The sequence below is a fragment of the Pocillopora verrucosa genome, chromosome 12 (assembly GCF_036669915.1).
Source record: "Pocillopora verrucosa isolate sample1 chromosome 12, ASM3666991v2, whole genome shotgun sequence".
NCBI classification, from domain to species: domain Eukaryota; kingdom Metazoa; phylum Cnidaria; class Anthozoa; order Scleractinia; family Pocilloporidae; genus Pocillopora; species Pocillopora verrucosa.
This window is the reverse complement of record NC_089323.1, coordinates 11,067,819-11,084,576: the sequence shown is the minus strand read 5'-3', so window position 1 is coordinate 11,084,576 and position 16,758 is coordinate 11,067,819. Positions and strand designations below refer to the sequence as shown.

At 37.0% G+C, this 16,758-nt stretch overlaps 1 protein-coding gene across 7 annotated transcripts; it reads left to right on the top strand.

The window, feature by feature from the left end:
* The first annotated feature begins 590 nt into the window (after window positions 1–590).
* LOC131781312 (KN motif and ankyrin repeat domain-containing protein 1) lies at window positions 591–15,985 on the top strand. 7 transcript variants are annotated; one of them, XM_066159113.1, is made up of 12 exons: window positions 591–760; window positions 1,471–1,696; window positions 1,823–1,909; window positions 4,818–7,378; window positions 9,943–10,024; window positions 11,546–11,695; window positions 12,092–12,190; window positions 12,622–12,735; window positions 13,221–13,319; window positions 13,490–13,591; window positions 14,018–14,122; window positions 14,327–15,985. In XM_066159113.1, exons 4-12 carry the CDS (start codon window positions 4,884–4,886, stop codon window positions 14,357–14,359), a joined length of 3,279 nt encoding a protein of 1,092 aa, XP_066015210.1. In that variant the 5' UTR covers window positions 591–760; window positions 1,471–1,696; window positions 1,823–1,909; window positions 4,818–4,883; the 3' UTR covers window positions 14,360–15,985. The 7 variants fall into 7 exon arrangements, with proteins under 7 accessions (XP_066015210.1, XP_058953936.2, XP_058953940.2 ...); XM_059097953.2 differs by lacking the exon at window positions 1,823–1,909; XM_059097957.2 differs by lacking the exons at window positions 1,471–1,696; window positions 1,823–1,909.
* Window positions 15,986–16,758: the final 773 nt, after the last annotated feature.

Sequence of the window (16,758 nt, the reverse complement as noted above, 5' to 3'; positions counted from 1 at the left end):
TGAGAAATACTATGGTTATATATATTTTAGTTTTGTTTTAGCAGCCTTCGGTGAAAATGAATAAACACCGTATGATAATCATATAATATCATAGTCCACCTTTTACACGATAATGCCAGCGGAAGAGTCGTAAAGTCAATTGCTTGCTCGTTCGTGCCCATTGCCTCGAGGCTTTTAGCCAATAAGCCATCAAACACGTGCAAAGAGCACTAAATTGGCCCAAATCGTTTCCTATCTCTCGCGCCATATCATGCGCACGTAATTAACTGAACCAGTTTGCTTGAAATAGATCATTTAGTAGCCCCCTCATTTCGGTATAAATAGCAAACCCCGCCCGGGGCTATGTAGGTAATGAGGCATCGTTCTCCTAATATAAATTGTAATAACATCTATTATTGTGTTTCCCAAAAAGGTTTTCCTCTCCCTTTCTTGAAGAGAAGTATTAGAGATATAAATCTTTGGCAAAACAGAACAAAACAAAACAGTATTGAAACAAACAACTTCAGAACATGGAATATTGCACCGCAAGGCCTACGAATCGCACCCGCCCCACGCCTCCGCGCGTTAATTTGCCATACCACGGTCCAAGTCCAAGCCATTCCGCACACCACACTGTATTATGATCTGGGTCATCCATCATGAATTTGAAAAGCCGCTGTTAGCACGAAAAAATTCCTTTCCTAAGGACCTGTAAACAGCTCGGGCTTAAACAAATTACGAAGAGATCTAATCCACGTAGTCACCGAGGAATCCAGTACAGGTAGGTTTAAATGTTTATTGATATTTTACTTGTTCCATTAGCTCTCTTTGTGTACTTTGCTCTTCTACACGAGCTTATGAAAAGAAGAGCATGCCGTTGCTACGCAGTCAAGTTTAACCTCTCATACGTAACTCTCGAATTATTTCTATGTTTTTTGGCATGGGCGAATTTCCCATGCATCTGGCTTTTAAGAATTGCCAAGGACAATGTATATAAATCGTTCTCAAGCTTCCAAACCAGAAGGGATCAATAACATTAAATTATTCTGACAGTAAGCTTTGTTTTGCCTTTGGCAATAAACGTGCCCAGTCAATTAGAAGCACACCATGGCATTCATTTGAGTTAATGATTTGTAGCGAAGGAGTGTTAATGATTTCCTTTTAAGCAACACTTTACTCGCTTGATTAAGAAAAAAATTCTCGTGGATGTTCTTTTATGCAAAACCAAAGACCAGATCTGTGCGCTGATGCGAAACGCGAGTAAATGATGTTTATAAGGCCAAGGCAGATTTGAATTGAATGCGAACAGATTCGTATACATTGAGTGTGTGTGGCTTACAGTATCACGCAGAGCCAGTATTAGCTGTCGTAGCGCAATAACATGACGGGTCGCATAGCTGGATATTTGTGGTAAACGGAGGAAATGGAGGCTTGAGATCTATGCGGCGGCTGTTTTTTTTTTTTGTTGTCGATCTTTACTTTCCTTTCCAGAAGTTTCCTGCCAGTCGTTACCTTCCGATCTCGTGCTTTGAAAGCTGCAGCAATCCGAAGTCACCTTTGATTTGACCTATTTGACGTACGTCCTTGGTTATCAGTCGAGTTTTGCAATATAGTTCCTTTTGAGTCTGGCAAGGAACGACGACCAACAATTTACGATTTCCGAACGCGATTTCAGTGGACAACAATTCTGCAGTATCTCAGGAGAATCTTCGAAGAGGTATCAAGGACAATGTTGTTTGCTCTTTTGTCTTTATTCTTACTATTGTCCATTGATAAAGAACATATATAATTGTTTATGCTGTTCACAGTGCATACTTAAACGAATTGTGTTTCTCGTCGTGAGCCTTAGGCGAAACTTGGCTGCCTTATAGTATTATTCTATGTTCAAGTGGTCTGTCGTGGATGCAACCCTTAATCTGGCCATAGAGAAGTAAGCGTCAATCTTTTACTTTTACACAAGTTCTTACCGTCTCCTCATTTGAAACTTATTAGAACCATTATTAGAAAGAATTATACAAGAGAAAATAATTAAACGTAAGCTTGTCATTTTAATGAGCAACATTTCCAACGAAAATGAAGGAAATTTCACTCAAACATACATCCAAAAAGTTATGTAAGCAGAAGAAATTTAGGTCCTCGATTGACCCACGCGATCGTTCTGTTTATGAGGAGCTTCAATTTTTTCTCCAAGTTTCGATACTGGACATGTGCTTCTCGTAAATTTTGGTTTCTTTCATCTGCCGTAATGGAATTTAGCGTAGCTCAATAAACACGGTATCATATACGCATCGCAGGATTAGAACAACATTCCTTTATAGTTGCCTAATTGTCCTTCGAAATTCCGGAGCATTGGTTTCTTCGCTGTTGTGTAAACGGAGCCAAGGGTTTCTATAGTTTCAGAGACTTTCAAATCAAATAGATTTCCTAAATGGAGTTCATGAGATCAGTCGATCACCCCAGCGGAATCGGGATCAACTCGCGTGAAAAAAATAGTAAGTTGAATGTACGTATGAGCCTGCATCTGTCAGAGATATTCCATGTCTGTTTATATTTTTAATCAAGTCATTAAACGGTTTCTCATGCCACTAAAATTCGTCACGACATATCAACGGAGCTCTCTAAAATTGCTCTCAGATTATATATAATTGATGAATCCCCGCCAGTAGTAGAATTTTAGCGTTTTTAAACGTATTGCAGGAAAAGTAGCGATGTAAAACGGCATAGATTTGTGAGTTACGCGTTGTTTTAATAAGTGCACGTGTATATAGTGCGGATGTTTTCACAATCGCTCAGCGCAATCTACCAATAAGATAGATAAGAACAGAAGGTTAAGTTGTCATTTCATTGGTTACTGATATTGTGCCTTCATTATACTCCATAGCAAGGCAAACATCTTCATTTAATGACTTTGTAACTATATCTTTTGGGAACTTCTTCCTGTACGTATCTGCTCTCAGCAAACAAATTAACGTGCTCGAATTTCCTTACAAATGGCGGTCAAATACGGTAAGGACTATCTGGAACCATTTTGGAAACAGTTTCAGCATATTTGAAACTCAGATGATAGCATAATTTACAGAAATTTTTCCCAGTAGTAAGTACAGAAGCACAATTGGACAATATCCTTCAAAGTAACTTATATAGAACTTTTATCTTGTGAGAGGTGATAAATATCCAAAAGCGATACGCCATTTTGAGATTTTGATGCACAGCTGTTGTGCGAACTGCCATATTCTGTCAAAAATCACAGATTTTGAATTTTTGACTATGATAACTCTCTTCTCTTCTTGATTTGGCTATGGAATTTCATTAGAAAGCATTTTTTTATTTTTGCAAGGAGTGGAAATTATAGTTTGCTTCTTCAAGAAATGATGGACATTCCTCTGTCTGTCCCCTAATGTGTTCAACAAGGGTCATTGTTAGATGTCTAGACAAACTCTCTCTTCCTGTCAAGTTTGTTGGATCTGCTGTTCAAAACTAAACTGTAGGGAATTGAAAATGGAGATTTTCCCTATCTAAGAGTCTCATTATAGTTTGGATTTGAAATTTTGTTATAATATCACATGAAATTTTATCTCAGAATAATGTCCCAGTTAAATTTTAATGATATTTTCTATTTAATTGCAATTAATTGTGAACCATAAATGATTATTGCACAATCAAGTCTGTAGATGAAAGTCATTGAGTTAACCCTTCAACTCCCATGAATGACCAAGACAGAATTTCTCCTTGTAATGTCAGTACAATATCAAGCAGACAAGTGGTGAGAATAAGGAAAAGTATAAATTAGGGGATTATTAATTGATCTAATGGCAAATTCTTAGAATTAACATCACAAGAATTGTATGACGGATAAAAATGAAAATAACTCATGAGATTTTGGGGGTATAAAGGTTAAGAAATGAAAACATAAACCTGAGAGACAATTGTTTCTTGTTCTCTTTATTAAATGAGACACTTTCTTTAACTCTGACAAATCTGCACTAATAATGTGATCATAGAATTGATGTTCTAAAAACTATTGGGATGAAAATCTTCCTTTTCTATAACCTGTGATAAACCTTTTAACTCCCAGATCAAATTTGTCATTATTCTCATTGTCAACCATACAATTCTTATAATGTTAAGTCAGAGAATTTAATATTGGATCAACTAATTATCTTCAAATTGATATTTTACTTCATACTTATCACTTGTCTGGTTGATACTGTAATGATATTGTAAGGAGAAATTCTGGCTTGGTCACTCTTGTGAGTTAAAGGGTTAACCCTTGAACTCCCAGAACAAATTTGTTATTCTCCTTACTGTCAACCATACAATTTTTATAATGTCAGTTCAGAGAATTTAGTGTTGGATCAACTAATTATCCCCAAATTGATATTTTCTTTATTCTAATCACCTATCTGGTAGATATTGTATTGATATTGTAAGGAGAAATTCTGTCTTGGTCACTCATGGGAGTTAAAGGGTTAAGTAACACCTGTAAATATATATATATATTTGCGAGTTACAGACCTGAACTTTGTCTTGGTCCATAAAAATGTTAAAAAAAAATTGGCCAAAATGTAGCCATCTTGACCTCATGTTTGGTCCGTAACACATATAAACATGTATTTAGTTACTTCTTGGTCAAAAGTTGTTCAAAGTCCTTTTTCTTCTGTGCACTTAAAAATTTGAAACTTCAATGGCTATTCCCCAAACCTGAAACTCAATCCTTGAACCTTGATCCTCAATTCTTGAAACTTTGGAGATTTAGGGATGGAGTTTCAAGTCAAGACTGTCAATTAACATTTGAGCAGTACTCTACATCTAATCTGTTTTTTCTTTGTTAATTGCAGGACCTGGATAGTACTGACAGGGTGATGTGAATTTAAACCCTTCTTCTGTCATTTATTTGTCTGGCAATGTCAAAACCATTCTTTCTCAAGGGTGGAGTTAGAAGAATAAGGCCCTCGTCACTTGGTTCTGATTCAGATGAGAATGCTTTGGTACATCAAGGCACCCAAGCTTATGAACTGGAGTTAGAAAATATTTCTGACAGTGATGGGAGCAGTGTCAAGAACATGGAAGAACTTGATCCTTGCAGTCCAAATTCATCAACTCCTAGAAGTCTCTCCCCCCTTAGCTCACTTAGTAGTGGAGAAAGCCAGTTCACCAACAGAACATTTGAGTTTCCTCGAGAACCATTTAATGTTCCACAGTATGACAATTTGCGCTCCCCTGTCATGCGACCAAGTACATCTCTTTTAGAAGTGTCAATTGCTAACTTGCCACCAGAGTCTGAGTTGAAGCAGTCTCTGTTGAAAATCCGTGAACAGATGGCTTTGAGTCTTGTGCGATTAAAGGAGCTAGAGGAACAAGTTAGGAATGTACCAACCTTGCAAGTTCGCATTTCTGTGTTACAAGAGGAGAAACGCCAACTTATCAAGCAGTTGCAATCCAAAGCTACTAGAAAAAGGAGCCTATCAGTAGGCCCTTCATTAGGTACTGATTACTCCGTGTACAATGCACACCCCAAAGGTTCAAAGAGCGACACAGAAAATGATGGTGATGATGACTATGCTCTGATCAGGAAGAAACTTAGAGTCAAGTTGAACTCTGTTGGTGTTGGAGATTACTCAGTAGATGGACCTTGTTCTTGTTGTCCCACAGTAATACCAGCAGTAGTGAAGGCTCCTGTGAAGTCTGTGTGTGTTGGTACGGATATGGATTTAGATCAAAACAGTCCACTACCAGTAAAAGAGGTTGAGGAACCAGTTAAACCAGTTGTACAAACAAGATCAATTGGAGTTGGAATGATGAGGTCTTTCACAAGAGATGTTGGTGTGGGTGAAGATAAACCAATCATTAACACTGAAAGCAAAGGTTCTCAGGCTTCAGTAGGAATGGTGGATTCTGCCTGTGATGCTCTGTCTGCCACACCTACAAGTGATATGGCAGTGTTAGTGAAACCTGATGTATGCTCAAAAGGAATTGGCACAATGGAAGAAAACTCAACTGACAGTTCTTTTTACAGGGGAACTGAAATTTGTTCTTCAAAACTGTTGGTTCACACTGGTGTTCAGACAGGCAGAAGTCCAGAGGTGTCATTAGTATCAATTGGTGTGGGAATATGCACCATTGATGATGAACCATCCTGCCGAAAGTGTTCCAACAGAAAGTCCCGAGCAGTGGTGAAAACTGTTGACGAGATCATGGCCAATCGTATTGACATCCCATTTTACAGATCTGTTGGGGTTGGTGATTCTAGTCTCGATGACAACTATCTTTGCAATCACTGCAGCAACATTGAGACAAGAACAATTGCAGTTGGAGAAAAGATTGAATATAGAAACATTGCTATTGGCGACTTCAGTGTATCTGAGGACTCTTGTTGTGACCGTTGTAGTAACCTGAAGCAAAGAACTATAGGCTGTGGCACTGATTGTGTTGTTACTGTGGACACTGGTTCTGGAGAAGAGAGGATCAATGACTTTCTGTTTTGTGATCACTGTTCAAATTTACAAACAGCATCCATTGGAACAGGTGATTATACACTGGAGGAAAGCTCTGTTTGTGAACTTTGCAATTCCAAAATTCAATCAAAGGCTGAAAACATCATGGAGAGTGTGGTGACTTCAGATATTGCTGTTACAACAGAATCAGTTGAGAGTAGTCATCCAGGTGCTGAGAAAAACAAAGAAGAAACATGTGTATCACTGAAAAATATCAGCTCTGCTAAGGAAAGTTCATGTACACGTACAATCGGTGTTGGCAGTTGTGGCATCATGGACTCTTTCTGCAACAGGTGTGACAATCTCCACACCAGGTCTATTGGAGTCGGCAGTGGTAACATTTCAGTCGATGTAATTTGTGACAGATGTTCCAATAAGAAAACAAAGTCAGTTGGAACAAGCTGTGACATCATAGAAACAAGAACGCTTGGTGTCAGTGAGTGTTGCATTACAGATAACTACTGTGACAGATGCATGAACATCAGGACTCAAAGTGTGGCCATTGGAGACTGTTGTGTAACTGACAGCTTCTGTGAGCGCTGCTTTAATGTCCAAATGCATTCTATTGGTGTTGGAGACTTTGATATTAATGCAGAGGATGACACACCTGTAGTTATACAAGCTAATCTAATTTCTGTCGACAATAACAACAAGGTGGACATCAACATGAACATGAAAACTAAAAACAGCTCTATTACAACTAAAAATGTAGTCAGACACATACAGTCAACACAAGGCAGTCCTCTTATGTACTCAAATGATGGCATTAAGAAGGTGTTTATGAACAGCAAGGAGAGTGACCTTCATGAGTCTGATGAGAGCATTGACAATGATAACCCCAGCAGTGACACAGCAAGCCAAACCAGTGAAGTTTTGGTAACAACACCATCTCCAGAGCGGATTAGGTATGGATCCTTCATAAAGCTATAACTAATTTACCACAGAATAATTAAGACAATTTTTTGAAGTTTGAAGGCATTATTTGTTCCAAAAAAAATGGTAAGTTTTTGAGTCAGAAAATAGACAGTTGACTGTGACATGTGGTTGTCTGGGGGAGGAGCATTACTTACAGCAGTGACTGATGTTTTGAGCACATGTAAGATATAATTGTCTAAAATTTCGTTCAGTACAAATTGGAATGCAATTCTTTCAGAGATCCTTAAGATGTTTCATTTCAAAAGCATCCATTTGGCTCAGGAAACAATTAAATTCAGGATACACTTAATTCTCATGAAATTTTCCAAAACATTTCCAATGTATTTTTACAAAGAGTGTCAAATTTGTTGTGGGTGTTTTGCAGTTATTCAAAGTATTTACATAGGTGAAGTAATGTTACAGCCATGTAATGTAATGAACCAATATATTTTTGTAGGCAATCAATCTGCAACTTTGTCACTAAGTGAATAATACTTGGTGTTAATATATGTCATAATTGAAGTTGACAAAGATTCAGCGATTTTTTTCTGATAACAAATGAAAGTTAAATCAAAGCCATATTGGTAGTTAATGCTTTTAAGACATACATCTGCACATGTATAGCCAAAATGAGAAAACTTTGCAAATGGCCAAGTAAATATAATAGTTAAAGGAATTTACATATATTATTTTTACCTCCAGAGTCATGTATAGTCTTGACCTTTCCCTGTGCAAGGTTTAGTCTTCTCAATCCTTTGACTCTTATGAGTGATCAGCTCATCAATTCTCCCTATCATTTTGATACACTTTCAAGTAGTCTGGTAATAAGAACTTATGAAAAATTAGTTCTTCTAAATCCTTTGACTCTTAGGAGTAATCTGCTCATCAATTCTCCTTATCATTTTGATACATAGTGAAGTAGTCTGGTAATGAGCATTAATGAAAAATTATCAACCGGTAGAGAAGTCTTGACATTCCTTGTAGCACTATATCTATAGGAGTAGCAACAAATAAATGAATCGACTCGAGAAGGGAAGATTAAAGTAGGGAAAAACATGTGCAACGACAGAAATGCACAAATTATCTGTACTATAAGCTAAAGCTAAGCTACATGTACACTCTGTGACAAAATTAGTAGACACATAAAATTCACCTGGCTTTTTGTAAGGATGTATTAGGTTATGACATGGGCTGAATTTTTTCTTCTGAAATAAGGACCCCAAAATTGTTCACAGAGAGAGGAAGTGAAAGTAAGAATATTGGTGACAAAATTGGTTTACCATTCCAGAATATCAAGTTGAAGGTGTCAGAAGTTTTGTCACTGGTTGTAGAGAAGCATTTGCTAAATGAAGTGTTAATTTTAGCAAGTGTTAATTTTAGCAATTGTAGTGATCAATGGGAAATGCTATGGGAAAATTAACAAAGCATGTATCTACACTGTACATCACCTATCATATATGGTAACTTTTTGCCAGTGGCACAGTATCTCTTAAATTCAGGGACATTTTCTGTTAATTTTTTTTTTTTTTAAATCAGCTTAGTGGAATATAATTTCAATTTTCATAGCCACTTATTTGGCAGTTTGATTACAGGGTATTTATATTTGTAACAGTGTTAATGATTCTTTATAGTCTGGTGAAAAAGTAGATTTTTACTTGAAGCAGGCCTCAATTTGTTTGTGTTTAAAGGCTATTCAATGCTATCAAGTGACAACAACTGCTGTAAGCAAGCCTCAGTTGAATGCACTGACTGTGAGATGAGTAGCATATCTTCAGACCTGCTTTTACTAAAACCCTACATGAAAGACTGTCTTGTGTGCGTGTTCAGTGCAGTTCAGGCAGTTGAACATGAGACTAAATAAACTTAACAGTCAGACAAATTAATACTGTCTGAATTTCTATTGTTGTCGGCTTTAAAAACCTAAAGTCTTTTTCTTTTGAAAACTTGTTTTCACTGCTTACTGAGAACTTGAAATGACTGTATGATCTTAAATCCAATTTTCAGTAAAACTACCTCTTGCCGTTTTGTATCTATTTTCAATGAGTTTAACTCTTTAAGCTCATTACTGTAATCTTGTTCAGAAGCAATATCAGTGATTAAATAAGTCGTATGTTGTGCATTTTTCCTGACTTAGAGGATGAAACCACTTGACCACTTATTAGTAAATGGATCTAAGAGATTGCTATCTTGTTTTCAAAGATAATACAATACTGTTTTTAGTTTTTTTGTGTTTATTCAAAGAAAAGTTCAAAGGCTTTATAATGGTATTTGAAGAGAATCTTTTGAAAGATGTGATGGAATTTCTGAACATACTTAATGCTGCTAGAAATGAAAAGGAGTCTTTTCTTCAAATGATGACTTATCTCATTCCCATCCGTTGATCACTTCAATAACGAAACTTAATACCCAGATAATGCTTTTTAAGTGTGTCCTTCCCGCTCTTTTCTCTCAAGTATACTATCCCACTCCTCCCCTGTTACAAAGCTTTTGAAAACTTACAACATCCAACTTGTTTACAATTATTTTGAGGATTTTTTTATTGTTTTTATTTCAGAATAACAGATGAAGTTGTGGTGGCGTGCAAACTATTGAATGGGCATCTTTATAAAGGAAAAGAGATTGGCAGAGAGCAAATGGTGATCATGTTGTTAAATTGTGTTTTTATTAGTTATTCTTTTTGCAGATTTTTTTTTGTAACATCTCATTGTCTTTTTTTTTAGCTTTTGTGTTCCTTTTGTTTTCTGCTTTGCGCTTCGTTTAATTTTAGGTAAATGTAAGAAGGTTCCTCTAATAACTGAGCAAAAAAGAATTGCTTAGTTTTTTCGATATGGAGAGGCTCTAGAGTTTTTAATTTTTTTGAATGTCTATTGTTGCTTAAATGTTCTTCGCTGACGGTAAAACTATGCACCATAACTTGTCAAGTATGTTAAGCATTCTGAGATTACAATAACTCCTTTGATTATCATGTAATTGTCTTAATCCTGGTAAAGGATCATTTTTCTATTTGATGCAAATTAGTCAGGTTAGCATCAACATGTTCTGTTGAGCTAAGAATTCAAAGCAAACATTGAATTGATCAGGTTGAAAGAGCAGGGGCTCTTGGTCTGAATTTTATGTGTTACGGTTACTGGGAATCTTTATTTTAAATTTGGCTTCAACTAAGCTCAGATATTGTTATCGAATCAAATGCCATGCATTCTACGTGATTAGTTACTGCCAACTGTCTGTAAGAGTGCGCATGCACGGCTTACGATTAGAAATTTATGTTCAGTATGGCGCTTTGTTTTAAAAATTTATGGTCCACCTCGACTAAGTTAAGGGTTCGATTGACAGTGATGCAAGAACTGCACTAAAAACACGAAGGCTAAGGAAGTTTGAGGGAGAAAACTGTGTATTCAGACTCGAAAAAACTTCCATGGCACATGTATGTTCGAATTAGGGTGATTGCTGTGGGGAAAGTTCTTACATATGTTTTTCCTAACGTTACCGTTCTGGTGTGCTTCCCTTCAATCCTAGGTCACACGTGACGTCAGAATTTGTTGAGAAGGAAGTATTGGCGTGTGATCCAGCTTTGGTTTTTACCTCATTCTGCCGTCACATGTGACCTATTCTGGTTTGCGATTGAAATTGAAACGATTCCCGGAAATGTTCTCCAATTACGTTGTGTAGAATCTCGGGAAAACCACATGGACTCTTTCAAGAAAATCTTTCATCTTCAGAGCTCATTCTAAACTTGTTCTGAGCATATCTTCCCAAGGAAAAGTAATGGAATTCGATAAACGTTGATACTCTCAATCAAATGTTTTTTCTAGTTCGAAGTGAATTTATACTTTTACTTTTCTTTTAGCATCTTATTTATCCTTAGACCATCTTCCCTGAATCAAAGATCAATGTCAAGAGAAAAAAGGAAATGATCAGCAGTCACAGAAACCCGATTGTTAAACAAATTCTCCTCGCCAGCACCTTAAGAAATGTATAGAGAACAGAATGGAGAATAGAATATGCATACTTTTTTTTTTGGTGTAGAGGGTTAAAATTTTGATTGGCTTTGGTATCGTGATTTATGAGTTCTTATCACTTAAAAACGCAAAGCACAAGCACAGTGTAACTATCCAAAAACCTTGGGAGGAACTTACATTTGCATTTCTTCTCCTCAGATCTCGTGCATGAGTACAGTGGAAAACAACTGGTTTCGTTGTGTCAGCTCTAGAGACAGTGACCCAGAGGTGATCAAAGGGCTCTTGAGGATATTCAAGAATCAAATACACATGTTGCTGGAAACTATTCTCAACCTCGTGGACGGCAATGTAAGTGTCGAGTCGTGCGCTGCAGAGCCCATGGCCTCTGAGTAGAGGAAGTGTTGTGTGTCATATCTGTCACGAAGTCTGATGTAATGAAAAACAACAACTGGTGTAGGATATACCAGGTCTATCATAAGCATGAACTCGGCTCGATGAGTGGAATTGACTCTTTTAGAGTGATGAAGGTTCTAAGATTTCGAGGAATTAAAGTTTTTGCCTCACATAAATTGAGCTCTACAAGAGAAGGAGGAAGGAAGGGAATGAGTGGAATGGGTAATTGAGTGAGTGAATGTATTGGTCGACTCATTGATTGATTAAACAACTCTAAGTTGATTGACTGAGTAACTGACCCATTGATAATTTAATATTGTGGTTAAAAAATGTCATCTACTTCGCCCACAGGGAAATAATGCATTGCATTATGCTGTGTCATTTAGAAACTGGAAATTAGTGGACGTGTTACTGGACACGGGACTCATGAACCTGAACTTACCAAATAAGGTATTGTTATTCTCCAGAATTTCTCATCTTCCCAAAAGTTTGGTGTGTAGTTAAAGCAGTTCTCTCTCGATATAACGCTCCCGATTTTGCGCTCAGTAAACTGTGTCGGGGAAAACCAAAAAATTATCAGTGAACTTGGCTTGGTTTCAAGTTATTACTGAAATGATAATGAGTATATAAGGAACGAAGGCTGGTTATGTCTACAATTCCTAAGAGGGAGGGGACGGGGAGAGAGGAGGGAGGGGGTGAGTGTGAAATTGTGCTGTCTTAGACAATTGAGTCAACCATTTCGTTATAGAGCGTTAGGTACTAAGTGCCAAGCAGGAAGAAGTTTTCCCTTACACTGAATAAGCTTCTGTTATTCTGTTGTCTGGCGAAAGTGTAGAAATTGTATGAAAGGCAGCATAATTAATTTACTGAATGATTACCAGGCTGGGTACACTCCGATTATGATGGCTGCTTTGGCAGGAGTCGTGAAAGAAGACGACAAAGACATCGCCAGGAAATTGTTTCAAACAGGAGACGTCAACAAGCAAGTCGAGGAAGTAAGTTCACTTATACGTCTGTTTTCTCTCCGTTCCACGTCCGCAGTGATAGCGCCATGTCTTGGTTTGGTGAAAATAACGCATTCAGTACAAGTTCCATCGGAGAGCACATTTTATATCGACGTGGGTGGTTCTCTTTTTATGTGACACCATTGCGAGATTTCCCTCCAGGGTGACATCCTCTTTCTGATATATCAAGCAACCCGTGTGAACTTGCACAAGCACGAATCGTTCCCGTTTTTACGTTTGTAGGGGCGAACTCAAATTCTAGGAGGAACTCGCATTTAACTCGCATATACTCGAAAGTCACCTCTTGACCATTGTTATTATTATTTTTTCAACCCTAAATGAATGCTACTACTACAAGAACTTGTCCCAGGGTTCAATCTTTAACTAAAATTCGTAAGCTTCATGTATGCGAAGATACACGCCTATTTTTACAGTTTTCCTGAATGTTACTCATAATTTTTCTTTGGAATAATCAGACAGGACAAAGTCCACTTATGTTGGCTGTCAGTCGAGGGAGAATGGAAATGGTCGAGCTCACTCTAGAAGCTGGAGCCGATATCAACGCAACAGATGAGGTTAAAAACTTTATTTTCATTTTAGAGAGATTAGTACAGATATCTCAGGCTTCAATTTTAAGTCATGATTTCAGTCAATATGTGCTGTTTTACAGGATAGCGAACAAGGTTTTGGTTGACCATTTCGTCTTTTCATGAACAACATTTCTGTCGTCCTTTCATATTACTAGGATGGCTCTACAGCTCTTATGTGTGCGTGTGAACACGGTCATCTCAATATCGCCAAGCGACTGCTCTTGGAGCCTCATTGTGATGCATCACTAGAAGACCATGTGAGTGGACTTTGTTTAAAGTATGACAGTTATAGCTGATTTTTACAACAAGGGTGTCTATTAATTTTCGTTCATTTTTTTCCCCTCTGTGTTCCCTTTCTTGCAAGGGCTCTCCGCCTTTGAATGTCATCTTCAACTTGTCTAGCGGAAAGTTATTATTCCTGTTTCTTAAACATAAAGAAGATGCCAGTCCATCGATCAGGTATACCACCCCTTCCCCCTCCTTCAACTTTTCGTCAAGTACTCATGTTAGTGCGCCGGTTGTCATTTGCATTCCTGGTTAAACAGAAGTACCGAAAGAATTAAGTGTCTTGCCCATTACAGCTTGAAAAAGTAAAGTGAGATAGTTGTATATTCTGAAAAGGTATATAAATTGATGAAAGTTCACTCGGGTAAAAATGTGATTTAATTTTTTTGCTCTTTTAGGAAGGAAGCACTGCTTTGTCTATTGCCATGCAAAGGAACTTCAAAGACTTGGCTTTGCTTATATACGGAAATGTTAGCTTTGATCCAATTGGGAAACCTCGAAAGGTAGGCCGATGTTAAACGCTAAATAAAACTAAAATAAACGTCTTCTTCCAGTGATCCGTGATATGAATTCCTCTTTTTTATCTTTAGTATGTCTAAATCTGACTAGAGCTGTAAATTTTGACGTTCTTTCGTTGATTTGAAGCCACTTCAACAGCCTCACTATACAGCTGATTTATTTCATTTTATTTTTCTTTACTTTTACAGAAAATCGGTGGCTTGCCGTGTAAAGCTTCTTGACGTACAAGCAAAGATTTCGGCAATCATCATTAGCTGTTTGATGGTGCTTTGGTGTTTTAGACGCTTACTGGTCAATAACGTTTGAGTAGTAGGTCTCTGTGGTATCAGTAAGAGTCGATTTTTAAAAACCGTTATAGTTGGGAGTACATGCCTCTTTGTGTGCCACATTTTTTTTGGTGTTTGGCCACATTATCAGTCTTTTTGATCGACACTTCTTGGTCTCAGTTGTAGTAGTTTTGTGCAAAACAACTTTTTTCAGGAAGAAGTAAACTGGTTTAAAAAGGAGAAAGAAAAGTAGAATTAGACGAGATTTTTTCCACCTTTTACACACTGTCCTCCTTACATTTCCTCTGGTACCGATAAGGAGAATTTGTTTCACAATTAGGAGCTTCCTAAATTGGTGATCATTTCCTTTGTTATCATGACCTTTACATTTGATTCAAGGTTGATACTGTAAGGAGAAATTATAAACCAGTTTTTCTTTGGGCTTCAAGGGTCAATGGGGTTCTAACTTTATCAGTTTTCGAATCTAGAATTTTAAGATACCTTTGAAAAGCTGATTTATCCAGCGTTTATAAAGGAACTCTATTTAGAGGCTCAGTTACTTATTTTTCTGTGGTAAAGCAAGGGTGTCTGGACGCTGCCAGGGGGCAGAGGATTTCAATTAGCGAAGGGAGACTAAAAACATGAATAAGATAGGATTGTAAATAGAGTATGAGTTTTCTCCCAGTAAAAGAACCAAATAAATTCACATGTAGATTATCCTAACTTATAGAACCTCTAACTTTAGCTAATAAAGGAGGTAAGTTTCTAAACAAAGTGTGGTGCTGAGTCGGTGGTAGAGTATAACAAGGTATTTCAGTATTATCAACTGAGCTGATAACGGAAATTGGTCACCGTAAAGTGTTTCAAAGCTGACGTTTCGAGCGTTAGCCTTTCCTCAGAGCGAATCTGACGACTCTGGAATATTAACGAAGATTCACGAATATGTTCTGAATAAGTTCTTACAAATATTTTTAAACCTCGTAGAATTTAGGAAAGGTCTTCCTTAATTGGAAGAAGGGAGGCTTGTCTGGCTAAGGCCTGAAGGTGGTTTTACGATTTTGATAATGAACATGAAAAAATTACGTACCTCTGATTGGCTGAAAACGAGTGCATTCTCATGTAATACGAAAGCAAAGTTGAAGCACGAGTGCAAATTAGAAATTACGCGCACGCTTTCAAAATTTCGTCTGTCTTGACTTTCTGAGATGTTTTTTCATGTACATTACTTACAAGTATACGCAATAACATTATTTCTCTTGCAATTTGGTGTAATAAGCACTTGTAAATTTTACAAAGACCACGAATTAAAAATGTACTCTTGCTTATTAACACCAAATTGCACTCGAAATCGTGCCTATATCTATAATATGTATATATATATATATATATATATATATATATATAAACATTTTCAAGGTGGTATTGAAGGGTTTACTGTGTTTCAATTTTTTGTTATTTTATTTATTAAATATTTTATATATAATTTTTAAATAGTAAAGCCCTTATTATTTTATTACTCTTTATTTAACACAGAATGTCGGTCATTTATATTTTAGCTGGCAAGACTGTTTCAATAGTTATTCTATCGATGTACTACAGTAATTAATAATTATTTTTGTTAAAATGTGCATAACATCATGAAATATGTTAAATCTTGCGTGTCTATGTCTTGAGCTATGTCGAGATTTCTTAGCTTTCTTTCCAAAATGTACCCTCATCATTTCGTTTCTCGCCGAGTTATCGGCCTTTTTTATTTAAACCCGTCAATCATATGCACAAAAGCATCAAAATGTTTGGTCAAAAACAAACGAGAACTTTTTATAAGGGGTATACGAACTAATTTTTCCTTGCTCAAATGTGTGATTACAAGAGATTATAAATTATAATATCTTGGTGATTATCATACCCTAATGACCCGGATTTCTGATTGAAATATCCGACGACTTCTGAAAGTTATCGGAGACTTTCTGACGACTCTCCAACATTAACGAAGAGTTACGAATAATTTGTGATGTGTTCGAGGCGTCTGGCCCCCCAGGATCTGCCCCATGATTTCCCCATACCCTGGTGCCTCTTTTTGTAGACACTTGAATGACAGAAGGACACTTGTTTTGCTTTCGTGTCACCTGCCGTACCTGAAATGGAACACTTCATTGAGCTTTAGTTAATAATTATCAGGGAGCAAAATACTAGCAGGGGTCGGGAATGTGAAAACGTTCAGCTTGTAAGATCTTTTAAATGATTTGTAACATTATTTAGCATTGGCTTGCTTTAATGTGAATAATGTGAGTCTTCTCTGTTGTTCATTGTAAAGTTGGAAAGTGCAGAAAGATCTTAATGTTTCCTAAACCGAG

What these genes read in the sequence shown, in the direction of transcription:
- LOC131781312 (XM_059097957.2), top strand. Translation starts at nt 4,884, where the DNA reads ATGTCAAAACCATTCTTTCTCAAGGGTGGAGTTAGAAGAATAAGGCCC. An exon ending in AGATTGGCAGAGAGCAAATG is followed by an intron (nt 10,025 to 11,545) that starts GTGATCATGTTG and finishes TCTTCTCCTCAG; the next exon opens with ATCTCGTGCATGAGTACAGT. An exon ending in TCAACCTCGTGGACGGCAAT is followed by an intron (nt 11,696 to 12,091) that starts GTAAGTGTCGAG and finishes CTTCGCCCACAG; the next exon opens with GGAAATAATGCATTGCATTA.